This window comes from Dermochelys coriacea, chromosome 11 (genome assembly GCF_009764565.3).
Source record: "Dermochelys coriacea isolate rDerCor1 chromosome 11, rDerCor1.pri.v4, whole genome shotgun sequence".
Classification (NCBI taxonomy): domain Eukaryota; kingdom Metazoa; phylum Chordata; order Testudines; family Dermochelyidae; genus Dermochelys; species Dermochelys coriacea.
The window spans coordinates 5,066,566-5,085,218 of NC_050078.2; the positions used below are offsets into that span (position 1 = coordinate 5,066,566).

The window sequence follows — 18,653 nt, forward strand, 5'->3', positions numbered from 1 at the left end:
CCCCACACTACAGGAAGGATGTGGATAAATTGGAAAGAGTACAACGAAGGGCAACGAAAATGATTAGGGGTCTAGAGCACATGACTTATGAGGAGAGGCTGAGGGAGCTGGGATTGTTTAGTCTGCAGAAGAGAAGAATGAGGGGGGATTTGATAGCTGCTTTCAACTACCTGAAAGGGGGTTTCAAAGAGGATGGCTCTAGACTGTTCTCAATGGTAGCAGATGACAGAACGAGGAGTAATGGTCTCAAGTTGCAATGGGGGAGGTTTAGATTGGATATTAGGAAAAACTTTTTCACTAAGAGGGTGGTGAAACACTGGAATGCGTTACCTAGGGAGGTGGTAGAATCTCCTTCCTTAGAGGTTTTTAAGGTCAGGCTTGACAAAGCCCTAGCTGGGATGATTTAACTGGGACTTGGTCCTGCTTTGAGCAGGGGGTTGGACTAGATGACCTTCTGGGGTCCCTTCCAACCCTGATATTCTATGATTCTATGATTCTAACTCTATTGAGGGTCTCTCTCTTTTTAAAAAAAAGGTATATTTAGAACTTGCTAATGGATTTTGATATATGTACAATTAATCAGTGAGAGACATTATAGATAAGATACGTGGCCTCTGTTAAAGTCCTTTGTGCCACTAGACTGATATCATGGGGACCTTAGACCAGCCGTAAGGGGATGATGTGAAGTCACTAGCATGGAGGAAGCCTGAACTCTGTGCCATCTTTCTGCCAGCCCTCCTGGTATAGGGGGCATGATGGGGTGTGGTGGGGGCATTCGAAGGCAGGGGCGAGGCATGATGGAGCCTGGTTGGTGGGGAGGCGACGAGGCTAGAGTATGATACACATAATGCCTAAGGAACAATTCTTGACAGTCCATGTTAGAACATCCCTATGGATTAGAGATTGGGGTAAAGGTGGTTTTAGAGCCACCTCTGCCTTCCCTGCCCCACAACATGGGCTCAGCACAGCTGAGAATTGCATTCTAGGATTGGGTTCATCCACGGAGATATAAATGAGCCATGTGCTGGAGACTGTAATTAAGCTTTTTGGATCAAGCCTAGAAGGGTTTGATGAAGATCTATAACCCTGTACAAGCTTGTTTGCCAGTAAGCTTGAAGCATTTGTTGCTAATTGGATTCAGCTTTCTCCAGGTGTGAGAGCGGTCTGGAGGGATGGTTGGGAAAAAAAGAAACTTTATTAGCCTCAGAACAAAAGGCATATGTAAGGGCTTATTTCTGTATTGAGAATTACTCCGTTGGTTAAATTTTCCAGAGGCTTATGAGCTCGGTGAGCTTTTTATTGTTTCTTTAAATAAAACACAATTTATTCATTCCATTAGTTTTCCAGCCCTTCAAAGCCCTAATTTTCCACTTTTAGGAGGAGAGAGTTTTCATTAAACCAAAAGGGCAGTGTACTAGTTCATGACAACAGAGTCTGTGTTTGCATTTATACAGCTTTCTCAACTGACAATGATTACTTTATGAGAAACGTGTGCTTCTGGCTTCCCCCCCTTCTGGTACATGATAGAAATGGAGGGAGCCTTGTTTCCCCAATGCTGGCATTTCGGGTTTTGTTACATGATGGAAACTGAAAGAGCTCACAAGGATTATTAAAGATTTTGAATAAATTTCTAAAGCTGTTATTTGGCTTCCAAGCATTTTGGCTGTTGTAGCACAGAGCCAGTTTTGAAGAGGATGTGAAGGAGCTGGGAACCTGAGAGGAGACACTGTTTATATCACAATAACTCTTGTGTGTAGTTTAGCACAACTGTCAGCCTCTTCAGAGAGGAGCAGCCCAGAACTGAGCTCTAGTGAAGGATTTTATTGGGACAGAAGGCTAAAAAGAGGATTCTTGGGCTATTTCTACCCTGAAATATAAGCCCAGGGTTTGAACTCTGGCTCAAGCCTAATGTCCCTTCCATCTACACACAAATCGCACTAACCCAGGGCTCTGACCCAGGGGTGGAGGGTCCGAGCCTGAGTCAAGCTGAGTCCGATGATTCGAGCCCTATTGCTTTGCAGTGTAGATGCAGCCCCACTGAATTTATGCACAGGGAGTCCACAAAAAGTATTACGCAATCCCACCAGCCATCTTTTTGCCCATTGGACAGTCTTTTGGTGGCCGGTCAAATTTTCCCACACTGTACTATGAACAAAGAGCAGAGTATTCACATTTTGGGAGGGCGCAAGGAAGTCAGGGATATGTGTGATTGGTCTTGGGCTCACAGAATGCAGTGTAGAAGCTGGAGCCCCCGGTTGAGACCCAGGTTTCAACAATTCCTAACTTGGGGTTACAAATGAGTATGATGCTCAAGCCCTAGGTAAACAAACCCATGGTATGCTAACTCAAGTTCTACTAACCCTGGGCTTACATTGCAGAGTAGACACATTTGGGGACAGGATTTTCAGCATTGTGTCCTATTTTTGCAAATGAACACAAACTGAAAGGGTCACTGTCATGTCAAACTTGCTCTCTGATTCCAATTTTGTAAAGTTATGCCAACAGAAATATTTCCATAAATTTGTTTTTACCAGTATATTGTTGGCAACCCAAAAATTCCAACATTGTTGTAGTGCATGAGAACCTGAAAGTAAAATTGATTGGTAACTAACTATACAAAAATGAAACTGAATAATCTGTTTTCATTATATAAACTGAGAAAAATGCAAACTCGTACCACATGAATGGTGAAAAATAAATTGGAGATTAAATCTTCTTTCACTTTTAGTAATCTAAGGTGTTTATTTATAAAAAAAAGTAAAGTGCCATGCTTGCCACGGGACACTGAATCAGTCAGTATTGGAGGTATTCTGTCTGTGGAGAGAAGTTCTGAGGGAAGTAGGTTCAAAAGAGGCTGCTGTACCTTCTTTTTGGATGTAGTAACATGTGATCTCCGACACACACTTGCATCTGCACCAACTTCAGTCATTTAGCTGGTGTAGAGAAGGATGGGGACATGGCTCCTGTTCTTGTGTCATATCCCTGCCTTTGTGCGCTTATGCAGGGCAAGCCACATTTGGGATTTATGATTTTTAATATGCCAGTGTCTCCTTAAATGCCTAATTCTGAAACCTGTAATTCTGTACAGTCTTTCATGATCATTAGTATCATAAATGTGTGATTTGTTTTCTTTGAATATGTCATTTTAATGGAAACAGCTTATTCATGAAGAGAGTAAAGGGGGGAATTATGCTGGGTTGTTTTAAACTTTGATTTATACACACACTCCCCTTAAGCATTAATAGGAAAACTTTCCATAGGAGGTAGAATTATGTCATATTAGTAGTTTCCAACTGCTGGAAAATGCATATTATGTTACAGCATCACTTACTAAATGATGAGATATAATTCTAGAAATGGTCATATCAATGTTATTGTTACTAGGATTTTGTGAGGAGAATGCAATATGCTTACAGCGGGTGGAAATGGTCTGCGTAGCATTCTATCATTCTGTTTCCTGCAGAATATTTTTGTTGAGAGGAAAGGCAAAGCCGTAACTGAGAAATAGCTATTAATTTCATCCATTCATGTTTATAGCTTTTGTATTACATATATCATTTTGTAGTTTACTTTTCCTGTCGCTTTTTGATCTTTCACTGGTAGAAATATGGAGGAGGGGTAGTTCTGGTGTGTTTTTCCAGGTGGAAAAGGGCTGAGGTAGAGGATGATGTAGACTGATTCCATGCCCTGAAACCCAGATGTTACTCATATCCTTTTGTTTTATAACTGTGTGTGTACATAGTGAATCCTTAGTTGAAAACTGCTTGTTTTTCCTGGCATTGAATTAAATATTTGCACCTACTTTCATTATTTTTTTTTCTTTTTCCTGATGATGTTGGCGGTTTCTTTCTTAGACTTCCTTCACTTTGTCCTGGGCAACATACTTATTGGCAAAGCATCCTGAAGTTCAGCAATCTGTGTATGAAGAGATAGTCAATAATCTGGGAAAAGATCGAGTTCCCACTTCAGATGATGTCCCCAAATTGCCACTGATTAGAGGCCTGCTCAAAGAAACCCTCAGGTAAGTGAAACTTTTAATTATCAACATGCAGTTGTCTGCCAGTTTCTTTCTGGTTATAGTGACTCTTGAATCCAAGCTAAAGTATGTTTTCAGTTTCTGCTATTGGTGGTGGTGGCTGCTTTTACTTTTATTCATTGTATCACCAGTATACTCAGTGCATTTTGAGCAATTTAATATCATACATAGCACCTATATAATACTTTGTTTTCTTAGTGCTGTATCCATATTAACTAATTAACGCTCACAATGTTCTTGTAATAGATAATTAAGAGCTTGACTGTGCCGTTAGAGCACTGGTCACTGTGAGGGACTGTGAAACCACACCATCTCAGCAAGAGTTCTGGAGAAGTTGTGCCTCAGGGAGTACAAGGAAAGTGTGCCCATTGCTACCATTCTTGAGGCCATGGACACATAGCCTACTTCTCCTTTTAGGGGTGGTTAGCTCTGCTAGCAAGGAGCAGTCTCTGTGCTCATGGAAGTAAAATGACAGAAGTATCATTATCCCTATTTCACAGATGGAGAAACTGAGGCATTGAGATTATTTATCATGTTAAGGCTACCCATTATTTCACTTTTGTTTGCAATGTTGTTGTAACTGTGTTGGTCCCAGAATATTAGCGAGACAAGGTGGGTGAGGTGATATCTTTTATTGGACCAGCTTCTGTTGGTGAAAAAGACAAGCTTTCAAGCTTACGCAGAATTCTTCTTCAGGTCCGGAAAAGTCCAATAAAAGATATTACCTCACCCATCTCGTCTCTTATTATTTCTCTGGCAGAGCCAAAATTAGAACTAAAGAGATACTAGCAACTAGTCTTATAGAGACCAATAGACAGACCATGGCGCCCCACATTCTTTTGGTCCCCAAGAGAATCCATACTTACTACAGTTCTTTTACCTCTGAGTGTGTGTTAATGTGGTAGCTAAACTGGATCTTTCGTAAACCTTTGTACATGTTATAAATTATAGATGCTGAATCCCTCATTAACATTTGTCTGTAGGTTATTCCCAGTATTGCCAGGAAATGGTAGAGTGACACAAGAAGACTTGGTTGTTGGAGGATACTTGATACCTAAAGGGGTGAGTTGTGTGATGGCCTTATGGAGGGAGAGGAACAGATTTTCTTCATAGAATCATAGAAATGTTGGACTGGAAAGGACTTCAAAAGGTCATCTTCAATCCCTGGCCCTATCTCCTATAGGGATATCCCTACCATGCTGAGGCAGGATAAATATACCTAGACCAATCCTGACAGATTTATGTCTTTATGTATGAAAAGCCTTCCATTAAGACAGAAGTACACTTGTGTGACTTTGCAAGATATCACCAAAGATGGGAGCACAGGAAAGAGGAATTTATAATAGTGCTCATTTATGTGGAAAAAAAATTATTTTATCACTGACTATGTTTTTTTTTTTTTTTTTTTTTTTTTTTTTTTTTTTTAACCTAAATCCTGATGGAAATGTGAGTGTTTTCCTTATTAGAAGGACTGGTTCTCACCCTCTGATAAGTCTTTCAGTTTTGGCTTTACTCTTCAGTACCTTAGAAACAAAAAGGGCTGTTGATAAATTTGTATTAGATTGCTATGATTAGATTTCAAACTAGAGCACACATTTTATTATTTTTGTAAATTAGTGTAATTTGGGGTATCAAACTAATTCTATTGGGAGAGATGAATTTTTGTTTTAATTATAGTCATAGCCAAGATATAAAATTAGGACTACAAACTACTGTCAGTTCACAGTGGAACTCTCATTGATACCATTTGGAGACTTACACAAGATGAAGGGTAGAATATGCTTTTATAAAGTAACTAAACTTAGAAGGCCTGATTCTCATTTACATTAAGGCTCCCTGACATTGTTATAGAAGAGTTAAGTGGCCTTTTAAATGGATGTAAGTGTAATTTGCTCCTACTTTAAAATCCTTTTACATTGTCAGAGCAAAGTAAAAGGGCCTTAATGTAAAGAAACAGACCCTTGTGTTCTTAAAATTTTTTTATTATTTATCTATTGCATTCAGCATCTCTCTTGGTAAAATGATCGCCTTTAGTACTGCCACTATTTCTGATCTCTGTTATTCCTTTCTTCTACATTCTCATTTCTGTTTCTCTCCGTTTCCACTGTCTTGGTCTGAATCCACAAAGGGATTTAGGTGTTACCTGGAAAATCATCGGAATAACAAGATCCACATCACCTAGGCTCTCTATACAATGAATGGGGAGAGATAGGTGTCTAAGAATACAATCCACAAAAGCCAGCACACTAGGCAAGGAGCTAGCCTAAGCTAGCCAATGAGAAATTCTGACAAGGGTGATACGTCCTAAGTTCCATCCATTTCTAGGAAATAGGCACCTAAATCTGGGCTGCAGGGAGGCACCTATCTCTGCTAGTGATCCACAACCAGGAACCGTTCTGCTGCAGTCAGGCCTTAGTCATTTATTGTGAGAATGAGGGCATATCTTCACTAGCAATGTTAAAGCACTGCCGTGGCAGCACTTTAACATGGCTTGTGTAGTCACAGCATAGCGCTGGGAGAGAGCTCTCCCTGTGCTATAAAAAAAAATACCTCCACAAGGGGAATAGCTACCCACGCTGGTGACTGTCTACACTGGCACTTTACAGCACTGAAACTTGCAGTGCTCAGGGGTGTGTTTTTTCACACCCCCGAGTGAGAAAGTTGCGGCACTGTAAAGTGCCAGTGTAGACAAGTCCTGAGTTAGGCATCTGTCTCACTCCACACAAACAACTGGCGGAAGAGGAGGAGAGAGTGGTGCCAACCTTGTAATCCAATGGTTAGAGCACTCACTTGGGATATGGGAGACCCAGTTTCAATTCCACCCCTTTATCTGATATGGAGAAAGGAGGTGGGAAAGGTTCTTCCCCCCTCTCAGGACAGTGCTCTAACCACTGAGTTATGGGTTATTTTGACGTGGGGCTCCCTCAATCCCTCCTGTTCAAGCTGTTGTGCTTTAAATAAATAGTTCGTCAGTGCGCCAAAAAGAGTGAGAATAATTTTATAGCCTGGTGTGCTGAGCATCCATCTGGCAGAGTGAGAGGAGTGAGGGGGAGACCCATGGTCCAGTCCCCTTTGTGGATATGAGCCTTTGTGTCTGTCTTCTCCCGTCTCCATCTTGCATTTCTCTTCCTGACGCAATTCCTAGTTCTGTACCTATGCCTTCCCCATCCCATCTGCTCTAAAATAATACAGTTAAATAATTAATGCTGACCTTTACAATGTCGTAAATAGACTTTAGTGTTAACCCATGAGTTAATGAGGGAGCTGGGGAACCCACATCCCTCAAAGTTATTGTTTCACAATGTCTGCAGACTCAAGAATTGTATTGATTTACACCTGGTTCGTGTTTGGAAAGTTATTTTCACAATCATGAGCTTAAAAATGTTATTTTATAAAAAATGAAAGCTTAGATTTTGCAGAATCTGAGTATGGCATGTGGGCCACAAAAATACATCACACTGGGAGTGGGTTTGGCTCATGAGTCATGTGTTTGAAACCACTGGTTTAATTCTGATATATGTTTGCAAAATAGATCAGAATGTTTCGAAGGAGTGATCAACTGCCTGTTGTGTCAACCCTTATGGTTAATTCTGCTCTTAGATGTTCACATGTGGCTTCTGTTCATTGCTGTTTTTATATTATAAATTGTGATGTATGTTCTTTGCCATGCTATCTCTTCTTGTGTCACCTCCTAAGGCCAAATTCCACTGTTACAGTGGTGTAAATTCAGAGTTAATCTGTTGAAGTCAGTGAAGTTATGCAGGATTTACACCAAAGTAGTTGAGAACAAAATCTAGTCTCCAATTTCTTTTTTTATAAATGCAGTTCTTCTTCAAGTGATGTCCTCGTGGGTGTTCCAATGTAGGTGCGGCAGCGCCCCCTGCAACTGGGATCAGAGATTTTCACCAGCAGTGCCCGTCGGACTGCACATGTGCAGCTCCCCTCTTTTGCGCTGTGCGCGAGACTTGTATGTAGAACTGTGCTGTCTGACCACCCCCATTTCCTGCTCTACCACCTTTGGACTGGGACGGAATCCACTAGCAGAGCACGCTTCTCCTATTCCCTCATAGAGAGTGCCTTACCTGATAATGTAGTTAGTATTTTCTTCCTCTTCTTCTTTCTCCTTCTATCTACAAAATTTTTTTTTGTTTTGTTTTAACTTGATCTTTACAGTTCTTCTCATAGTTTAGGTTTCTGTTTTTCTCACTTCCCACCTTTCCCAACTGGGAAGCCTTTTCCCTTCACCCTTATGCCTGGCTCTCCCAAGTTTAAGAGTGCGTTTCATGTGGGGCTGCCTTCTTGATAATGGACAGCCACCCACAGTGTATCTGCTGTCTGGAGACACTGTCTCGCCTGAAACCCAGCGCCAGAAAGGACAGGGACATTAGATTGAAACTTTTCCTCATGGAGAGATCGCTACATCCAGCATCGGATCCGGGCTCGGACTCTTCCTGAGAGAGGCCCTCACGCTCTGCCAGGTCATCTGCCGACCCCCATTCTCCATGCCCTGTGAAGAGAAAGTCATCCTGTGATTGTGCAGATGACCAGAAACTGTCTTCCTCCTCCTCACACTCTGAGGTGCAGCCTGCCAGAACACTGTCCCTGGCTAGGTTGGTGTCCTCAACCTCATCCGACAGGGGACATAGCTCCAGGGCTCATCTGAGTACCTCTGGTACAGGCTCAAAGAAATGGTTTAAAGACCCTATCTTGCCAGACCTTCAGACCTCAATGCCATTTCCCAGCTCTGGGGACTGAGGCGGTCCGCTTGCTGGAGCTGTGCACCGACACTGTTTCTGGCACTGATGAAGCTGTTGGCACCGAGTAAGTCCTCGGCACTATTAAAATCATCGGTACCGGCCAAGTCACCGACACCAACCGAATCATTGACACTGAAATCTTCAGCACCAGTCAAGTCTTTGGCACTGGTCAAGTCATCGGCTAAGTCTCCGGAGCCATCTTCTAAAATTTCAGGGACATACACCCTCTCTTTGGCACCATGTATTACAAGGGCACCAATGATGCTCCTTTCCCTTCCACAAGACTGCAGATACTCTAAAGATCTGCTGATACTCCCGAGTCCTCACTTCTTTGACGGGATCTCCCCCCACTTCTGCCTTCTTCTCCAGATTCACAACATTCCTTCCTCTCTTTGCCGAGGACAGCACATTCCCTTCCCCAGGGAGGAAGAGGAGGAGGAAAACAAGGGCTCCATTGTTCCCTTGACTTCTGGGCAATTTGCACTGGCTTATCCTCACTCTGGCCCCCAATCCTGGCTGGGACCACAGTGGATGCAGCCACATGTGCCATTCCCACCAAACTGGCCATATTGGGACCCTTGGGCTACAGGGCACAATTCAGGAACCCTCCCAGAGAGCAAAGCTGGAGACCTACACCTCTCCCTTCTCCATCGGGGTCTCGTCCTCAGGAAGTTGAACCACCACCAGAACCAAATAAGGAGGAAGAACAGGAGGAAGAGGAGGCTCCCCCAACTTTTTAAATTTTTCCTCCTTCTCACCTGACAAGGCGATTATGCCACCACCCCCTAAATCTGCCAATGACTTCAGGCACTTTCAAGATATATTCCATAGGGTTGTGGATTCCCTCCAGATACCATTGGAGGAAGTCAAAGACCAGCAGCATAAACTGCTGGACATTCTCCACACATCCTCTTCCCTAGAGATCAGACTACTGATCAATGAAGCTCTTCTCGAACCTGCAAAGGTTCTATGGCAGACCCTAGCTTCCATCCCTCTGACCTGCAAACACGCCGACAGAAAATATTATGTTCCAGTGAAGGATGCTGAATTTTTCTTTTCGCTCCCCACCCCAAATGCTTTGGTGGTCAATGCAGTGCAGGAGAGAAGCCATCAGTACCAACCTCGATCTAGTTATCCAGAAGAGATTGGAAATGCCTGGACCTATTTGGACGCAAGGCATACTCTCCACTCTACGATTTAGGATGTCAAATTATGAAGCTCTCATGGCCAAGTATAATTATCTGAATTACTCCAAATTGGAGGAATTCTGTCACGATCTACCAGAGACCAAAAAGGAGCCATTCCAGTCCTTAATATTGGAGGGACACCTCCTAGTCCGTACAGCCTTACAAGCCTCACTAGATCCTGCAGACACCGTTGCTCAATCCATTGCAACTGCTGTGGTCATGAGGCGTGCATCATGGCTCCACCTCTCGGGCTTTCCTAAGGAGGTACAAACAGCAGTAGAGGACTTATCATTCCAAGACCAGAAATTATTCTCGGAGTGCACAGATAACTCTCTGCACTCCCTTAAAGATTCTTGAGCTACACTTTGTTCTCTCAGGATATACATGCCAGCACCAAAGGGATGCTCAGGGAAGTATCAACTTCCCCCTGTGATCCTGAACTCAACAATGCACCTCTCAACCCAATGCCGTTGACAAGGCCTTCGATTAAACGTAGACAGCCCACTCCTCAAGGAGCTACTTCTCATGCACTAGCACCAAAGCAACAATTTTGAAGGTGTGGTTGAGGCCCCTAGAAACATTCTCTTGTTCCAATCATCCCCACCATCTCTGATGTTCCAACAGTTTGGTGACCAACTAGCTCCATTTTCCCCATCTTGGAGTCTCATCACCTTGGACAAGTGGGTTCTAGAGATATTCAAGGAAGGATACTCCATCCCCTTCCTATCTATCCCGCCCTGCCATTCCTTCTCTCTGTCCTTCTTCAGGGACCCCTCTCATGAGTCCATTCTATGGGGAGAAATAAATAATCTTCTGGGAGCCATGTCCCTCCCCAGCACATGTGACAAGGTTTCTACTACCACTATTTTTTGATTCAGAAGAAGGCTGGTGGCCCCATCATGGACCTTTGCAATCTAAACAATTCATCAATCTGCAATGTTTCAAGATGGTTACCCTCTCCACTATTATCCCAGCACTGGAACAGAGGGTCTGGTTTTCAGCCTTTGACCTCCAAGATGCATACTCTTATATTTCCATACATCCTGCCCACAGACGATTCCTCCAGTTTGTCATGGACATCAACCAGTACAAAGTACTTCCCTTCAGACTATCCATGGCACCCCAGGTGTTCTCCGAGGTCCTTGCAGTAGTCGTGGCCTTCCTAAGGAAACAAGAAATCATCATTTTTCCATACTTGGATGACTGTCTCCTCAAGGCCCCTTCTGAAATCAACACTCTGAGCTGTCCATATAACAATGGACCTGTTCACGAAGGTAGGCCTCCTCGTGAACCTAGAAAAGTCCATTCTAGTGCCAGTACAACAGCTGGAATTCATCAGTGCACAGTTGGATGCCATACATGCCAGAACCTTCCTACCACCTCACAGATTCTCTGCTATAACGGATCACGGATCTGCCCCCAGATCTCTGCACGAATGTGCCTCCAGTTTCTAGGCCACATGGCAGTGGCTATGTTTGTGGGCAAGCACATAAGACTGCACATGCAATTTCTTCAAGCATGGCTCTGTATCGTATACCTCCCCCACAAACACAGCATTCACAAACTTTTATCCAGTCCGAGGCAAGTCAAGGACTCACCGCTGTGGTGGACACAGCTCAGCAACGTCTTTGTTGGAGTTCCTTTCCTACAACAATCACCAACTAGGATACTAAACACCAATGCCTCCCAAATCAGTTGAGGAGTGCATCTATACGAATACTCGGTGCAGGGCAGATTGTTGTCCACCGAATCTACCTTACACATCAATCTCCTAAAGCTATGAGTGGTTCGCAATGCCTGCTGACGTTTCCTACCTCTTCTCAAACATCATACCATAAGAGTGATGGACAATCTTGCCTGCATGTATTACATCAACAGGCAGGGTGGAGCGAGGTTCCACTCTTTATGCTCGGAGGCAATCAAATTGTGGAACTGGTGTATCTAGAATAACATCTCCATTTCAGCCGCGCACCTCCCAGAACGCAACCGCAGACACATTGAGCAGGATGTTCTTGCATGATGAGTGAGAGCTGGATATGTGAGCACTTCAACCCATATTCAACCAATGGGGTTGTCCCATCATAGATCTCTTTGGCACTCAACACAGTGCCCACTGCCCTCAATTCTGTTCCGGAGCAGGTCTGGGGCACGGATTGCTGGGACACTTGTTCCTCATAACCTGGGATACACCAGTCCTTTATGCCTTCCCTCCCTTTCTCCTATTCCGAGTACTTCGCAAAATACAGGCGTACCGAGCTCATGTCATACTAATAACTCCAACATGGCCACAACAGGTCTGGTATACTTACCTTCTACGCATGATGGTATGCTGACCGATCTGTTTCCACCTAAAACCGTGGATCCTCTTACAGGACACAGGATGCATTCTCCTTCCCAATCCACAGATGCTCCACCTTAAAGCCTGGCTCCTCTGTGGTTCTGGGGTCCAGAAATAACCTGCTCAGACTAAATCAAACAGATACTTTTAAATAGCATGCGTGACAGACCAAGATACACTTACATTCAAAAATGGACTAGATTTCACTGCTGATGTAGCTCATGTCAGGTTGACGCAGCACATTCTCCATTGCCACTTATTCTTTCCAGCCTTTATATAGGGCCCAGCCTGGCCCTGATTGGCTGCCTTTCTGCCCTTCTCTGATTGGCCGGGTTCTGCACAGGCGCCCTCCAGCCTGCTTTAACTCCTCTTCTGCCAAAGTGGGGCAACTGACCCACTACACGCCGTCCCCTTTAAACAGCCAGGATTGTCCAATAGCTCTATTAGGGTACACTTGGCGGCAATCACTACCTTTCACTCCCCCATTGTCGGCCATCCGTCTTCACACACCTGTTCATGAAGCGCTTGTTGATGGGTATTCGAAATCTCTATCGCCATATACAAGACTCGGCCCCAGCCTGGCCCCAGCCTAGTCCTATGTTCTCCCACTAGGCCCCCGTTTGAACCAATGGCAACCTGTTCTTACACACACCTATCAAGGAAAATGGCCTATCTTTTCGTCATCATTTCTGCTAGGCAGGTGGGCGAATTCACAGCCCTCGTGGTATATCCACCATACACCATACACAGTGTTACTGTAAAGACAAAATTAAACTACACCCACACCTTAGGTAAGATTCTTACCTAAGGTCCCAACATCTTTTCATCTCAATCAGCCAATACACCTCCCTTGCTTCTTCTGAAAGCCTCACAGTAATCAATAGGAGGCAGCTCTACAAACCCTAGACATGAGGCGCGCATGAGCCTTCTACTTGGACAGGACTAAATGCTTCCGGAAATCACCATGATTACTCCAATCCACCACCAAAAGATCCAGAGGCACTGCTATATCAAAACAATGCCTCTCTAAATGTATGCACATTTGTATGCATTTATCTTATGAACCCCATGATAGACCACCTCCTATCTCAGTCAGAACACATTCCACACGATTATTATCTACCCCGTTTGCCTTTCTTAATAATGTCCCCATTGATGACATTTTGTAAGGCTGCCACATGGGCACCAACAGACACTTTTGCCTGGCACTTCTGCACAATGCTGCAATGGATACTCTCCTTGGACATGCTGTCCTATCCTTAACAGTACATGTTGCTCTGAAGCCCCAACCTTCCAATTAGGGTCCCTGCTTTATAGTCACCTACACTGGATCACCCATAGGGACGTCACTCAAAGAAGAAAAGGTTACTCGCCCTGTGCAGTAGCTGAGGTTCTTCGAGATGTGTGTCCCTGTGGGTGCTCCACTACCTGCCCACCTCCCCTCTGCTTCAGAGACGAAAATATAAGCTCTGAGGCAGAGAAGGAACTGGGGGTGGTCGGACCACACAGCACTCTATATGCGTACCGCACACAGTGGGAGAGAGGGGAGGTGCGTACATGTGGTCTGACGGGCACTGCTGGTGAAGATCTCCCATCCCAGTTTCAGGGGGTGCTGCCGCCCCTACAATGGAGCACTCATAGAGAGACACCTCTCAAAGAACCTCATTTACTGCACAGGGTGAGTAACCATCTCTTCCTCTTTTCCTTTGATTGTGTTAGGCAATACATATAGGAGAAAAACAATACATAAAAGGGTTTATTATATTACGTTCCCTTGTGTATTTTCTGTTTATACAAGCTCATGAGGAATCTTTTACTGAGCCTAAAAGTTTTTGAAGATGATCTAATTTGAGCCAATGAGAAGGAGATCTAATTTTGAGATATCTGCTCTTTGTGAAAACTCAGATATGTAATTTCTACATCATCTTTTTATCCATCATATTTCATGTTTTACAAATTATAATGGAATTATTATTATTGCTACATGTATCATCATTAATTTAAAAATAAAATGTTATTTATTTTCTCAGACCCAGTTAGCACTCTGTCATTATGCTACGTCGTATGAGGAAGAGAATTTCCCAATGGCAAATGATTTCCGACCTGAGCGCTGGCTGAGGAAAGACAATACGGACAGAGTGGACAACTTTGGTTCCATTCCATTTGGTTATGGCATTCGCAGTTGTATAGGAAAAAGAATTGCAGAACTGGAAATTCACCTTGCACTGATTCAGGTGAGGAATCTGTGACAGTGTTATAAAGAGATTAAAAATATATTGGTATCAGCTCTTTAATATGCAAACTGCCTCTGGACATCTTTTTATTTAAGAAAAGCTTTGTTTAAAGAATGTTGACTAGGCCCCGATCCTGCATTCTTTTTCATTAAGAATACACATGTGCTTAGAATTAAGCATGTCAATAAAAATCTACATTACAGAAATAAACATTGTAAATCCCAGATGTAGTACAAGCAAAATCCATCCAATGTAAGATTACTAAGGAAATAAATTACTTTAATGTAAAAGGATTTTCATAAGTCAATTGCAACCTTTAAATGAAAGGCTCCCTTAGCATATGGCAGGATGGTTCTTTACTCAGTTATCGGATTTTGATTAAAACATTGTTGTATTGAGAACAGTGGAGCATTTACCAGAAAGTGAAGAAGGTTTGTAATCCTGAGACTGAGGCAGACCATACTAACCAACATTCAAATCAAACATTCACTCTCCATGTTTTCTCTGATCCCTGTATTTTCTTTTTCAGGTTTCTGCATGTATTCTTTTAGCTGTTTTATATAGATTATTTTGTATTACATCCTGAGGTAGAGAAGGCTTTCCTATCAATTCCTACTTTATGTATGCATCTCCAAGAATCCCCCAAAAGGTTTGGATCAGATTGAGCAATCAAAATACAAGGGTTTGCAATTTCATCTATTTATTTATTTATTTATTTATTTATTTATTTTTTACCATGACTTCACAATCAGAACTGATCTACTTGGATGTGCTCCACAGTCATTTGTGTAATGCGCTGTAACATTTCAAAGAAGTTGCTGTCTCTCCCATGTGCTGGTTCTCATGCTGCTTTAGTGGATGTATCATGGGCATCAATGCAATGGTCTAATATCAGCAGAATCAACTTGATTGAATGACAGCCTGTTATTGTTGTTCTGTTCTATATAGGTTCTTGTATCATGGTCATCACTTTATTATCAGAACACTTGCATTAAGGAATGTGACTAACATCTGTCATGTTCTGTTGTTCCAGCCTCTGCCCAAGTGGAGAAGTGTGTGCAGTGGAGTATTTTGTTTTGGAATATTTTTATTATATACACACACGATATATTTGTTCATGACGGCAAGGTCAGACATACATGCCTTGCACTTAGAGAGTCCTTAGTTCCTGTGGGAGTTTTTTCCACAGTTTTAGGCCAGCCTCTGAAAAAGCTCTGTCTCCTGCACAGACAATCTTTTCTCTTATTGTAGAAAGTTCCATTGTGCCAGAGGAGCATAGCTGTCAACCACGGTCTTCATCCTGGAGCCGTTTCATTTTCCCCACAGAGAAATCATGTTAAGCAGGTTCACTGGAACTGACAGCAAAATTAGTGGTAGTGATGAACTCTAAGGAGTATTACTGGTTTTCTGTTTCTAGAATTATAAATTTGTATTTGTCAATTTATAAGCTTTCTAATATCAACATATGTCTTTTTCCAGCTGCTTCAAAATTTTGACATCAAAATTTCTCCCAAAACTAAACCAGTCAAGGCCAAAACCCATGGACTTTTGACTCCTGGAGATGCCATCAATGTGAAATTTGCTGACAGGAAGTGAGATGCAAATGTTTAGGAAACTTTAGTGTACTCTTCTTGGAAATTGACTTGCATCTGATTGAAATATGATGATTGTTCTCTTGTCCATTGGTTTGTGGGCATTCTGCAAAATGATTAAGTCTTAGATGCTGACCTACTTCTAGCAATATCCAAGAGATGTTATCCCTCTCATAGAAGATAATTCCTCAAGTTCACATGGAACTGTATGGAAATATAAACTTAAATACTTCCTTATTGCACTGGGAGTTACCTTTTCCCTGGAGTCAGTTTTGCATGATAGTAATAGATGCACTGAAACAAAAATATCAAGTTCAGACACGGCATATTGTCTTGTGCTTTTGTTAGACTGCTTAGTCATCAAAGAGGAGCATTCCTGTGTGTCTGTGTGGTGATATATACTGTTCCCAAACTTGTATATTTATGTTGATTGACAGTTTCTGTTTGTTGTCTTCAATGGTTTTTTTGGAATTCTCCCTCTTTAGTTAGTTTTTTAAAAAGCATTTACACAATATGCATCAAAATAAAATTAATGCAATAGTTTGAAACATAAAGTTATAGTAAAAATGTATGGAAGATGTTGCCAGTTTGTTTAGACTCAACAATTAGGATCTGTTTTTTTAAAAATGTTTTTATAAAACATAAAGTGAATAGAAATAATAATTGCCCTATTCTGTTCATTGCCTTTGAAATATTTTGTATTGGCCACAGTTGGAAGACAGGAGACTGAGCTAGATGGACAATTGGTCTGACCTAGTAAGGCAGTTCTTATGTAAATGTGTCTGTAAAATTAAAAGCATTTGTTTAAAAAAAAATATATATATATATATTTTTTAAACATATTTAAACACTATGTTGCAGAGTTATGAACCCAAACAGTGTTATCACACGAAAAGCAGGAAGTGAAATTAGGTTGTTTCACTGTTCCATTTGAATTACATGCAAATAGTAAATAAACAAGAAAAATGATGGAAATACATTAGTTTCCATGTTTCCATTTCCTGTGACCTAAAATATTACTAGTAACAGATGTTTTAAAAATGGCAACAAAAACAAACATATAATTTTTGTCCTGATAGTCTCTTTTTAAAGGTAAGAACTGGAAGCTCTCATTGTAATGTATTGCCTGCCCTCTGTAGGATGGATATGTGACTGCTACAAGGTTTATCAGTTTTAGATTAATTGACTATCTAGTGGCCAGTCTAAAAAGTGTACACTTTAAAGTTACATTCTCTTTGACAGCTAGTGGAAAATATCTCTTGTATGTGGCTTCTGATCATTATGTCACCAATTTTACATTTAAACAAATATTCTTATTTGAGAGAACCCTTTACCTTGGAACTATTTTATGCCTTGAGCTAAACCACTTTGCAAAAGAGCTCAAACCTATACATTCTATAGTCAAATTAACTATATAAAAGTGTGTATAGTTAGCTATAGAAGTGTCAGAACATTGATACTAAAATGTGAGATTGTGCAGAGGTAGTTTACTAAATGATGTTCATAAACCTTCTGACATGTTACACAGTTATTCAATTCAAGAAAATGTATTGTGAGGCTAATTTTCAAATTGGGATTCATTTTTTGGTCTTCACCCATCCGACTATCAAAAACAGGTTAACACGGCTAAAAGCAAAATTATATGCTTTGTTGTTATTACTTTTGATTGTCCGCTGAATAATACTTCTGAGCTTTGTAGATACAGACATTCACTGTTCCAACCTGGGTGTTTTGGTTATGTTTGTGAGGATTTGGCAATATTTATCCTTTCCAGATCGACTTACAGATCAAAAATCTGATCTTGTCAGAATTTGAAGTTTGCACAGTGGCCCAATGAATTTTCTTGAAAAACTTTGGGCTGCTTTAGGCATTTAGGCACGTACCATAAGAACTGCAGGCAGTCTTTAGAATTCGTCTTCCAAGGTTGCTCCCAGTTCCACGCACAGGGCCAGTTAGACAGATAGAATGGTAGAGTCTCAATGCATGGATGAGAGGATGGTGTAGGGAGGAGGGGTTTAGATTTATTAGTAACTGGGGAAACTTTTGGGAAAGGGGAAGCCTGTACAGGAAAGATGGGCTCCACCTAAACCAAAATGGAACCAGATTGCTGGCACTTAACTTTAAAAAGTTCATATAGCAGTTTTTAAACTAAGGGCTGGGAGAAGCTGACAGGGGCAGAGGAGAACATGGTTTGGACATCCCTTAGGGGAGGATCTATTAATAGAGAAACCTTATGTCCTAGTGAGGATGAGAGGATGGAAAATGATGATAAAATACAGGCAGGGTCTGATCAGAAAGAGTCAAATAAAAGAGAGTCCCATTCAAGTACATTGTATAATAGCAGACAGCTAAAAGGAGAAGTTTTTAAAGTGCTTATATACCAATGCTAAAAGTCTAAATAATAAAATGGGTGAACTAGAGTGCCTCATATTAAATGAGGATATTGATATAATAGGCATTACAGAAACTTGGTGGAATGAGGATAATCAATGGGATACACTAATACCAG

General features: G+C 41.8%; 1 protein-coding gene across 1 annotated transcript in view; it reads left to right on the plus strand.

Annotated features, from left to right (window-relative positions):
* Nucleotides 1–17,535, plus strand: part of LOC119863446 (cytochrome P450 27C1) — a 44,020-nt gene extending 26,485 nt beyond the window's left edge. The window contains exons 6-9 of the mRNA XM_038421941.2: nt 3,855–4,021; nt 5,020–5,098; nt 14,349–14,552; nt 16,032–17,535. Coding sequence (XP_038277869.1) covers nt 3,855–4,021; nt 5,020–5,098; nt 14,349–14,552; nt 16,032–16,148 — 567 coding nt within the window. The 3' untranslated portion in view covers nt 16,149–17,535. The remainder of the gene's footprint in view (nt 1–3,854; nt 4,022–5,019; nt 5,099–14,348; nt 14,553–16,031) is intronic.
* Nucleotides 17,536–18,653: the final 1,118 nt, after the last annotated feature.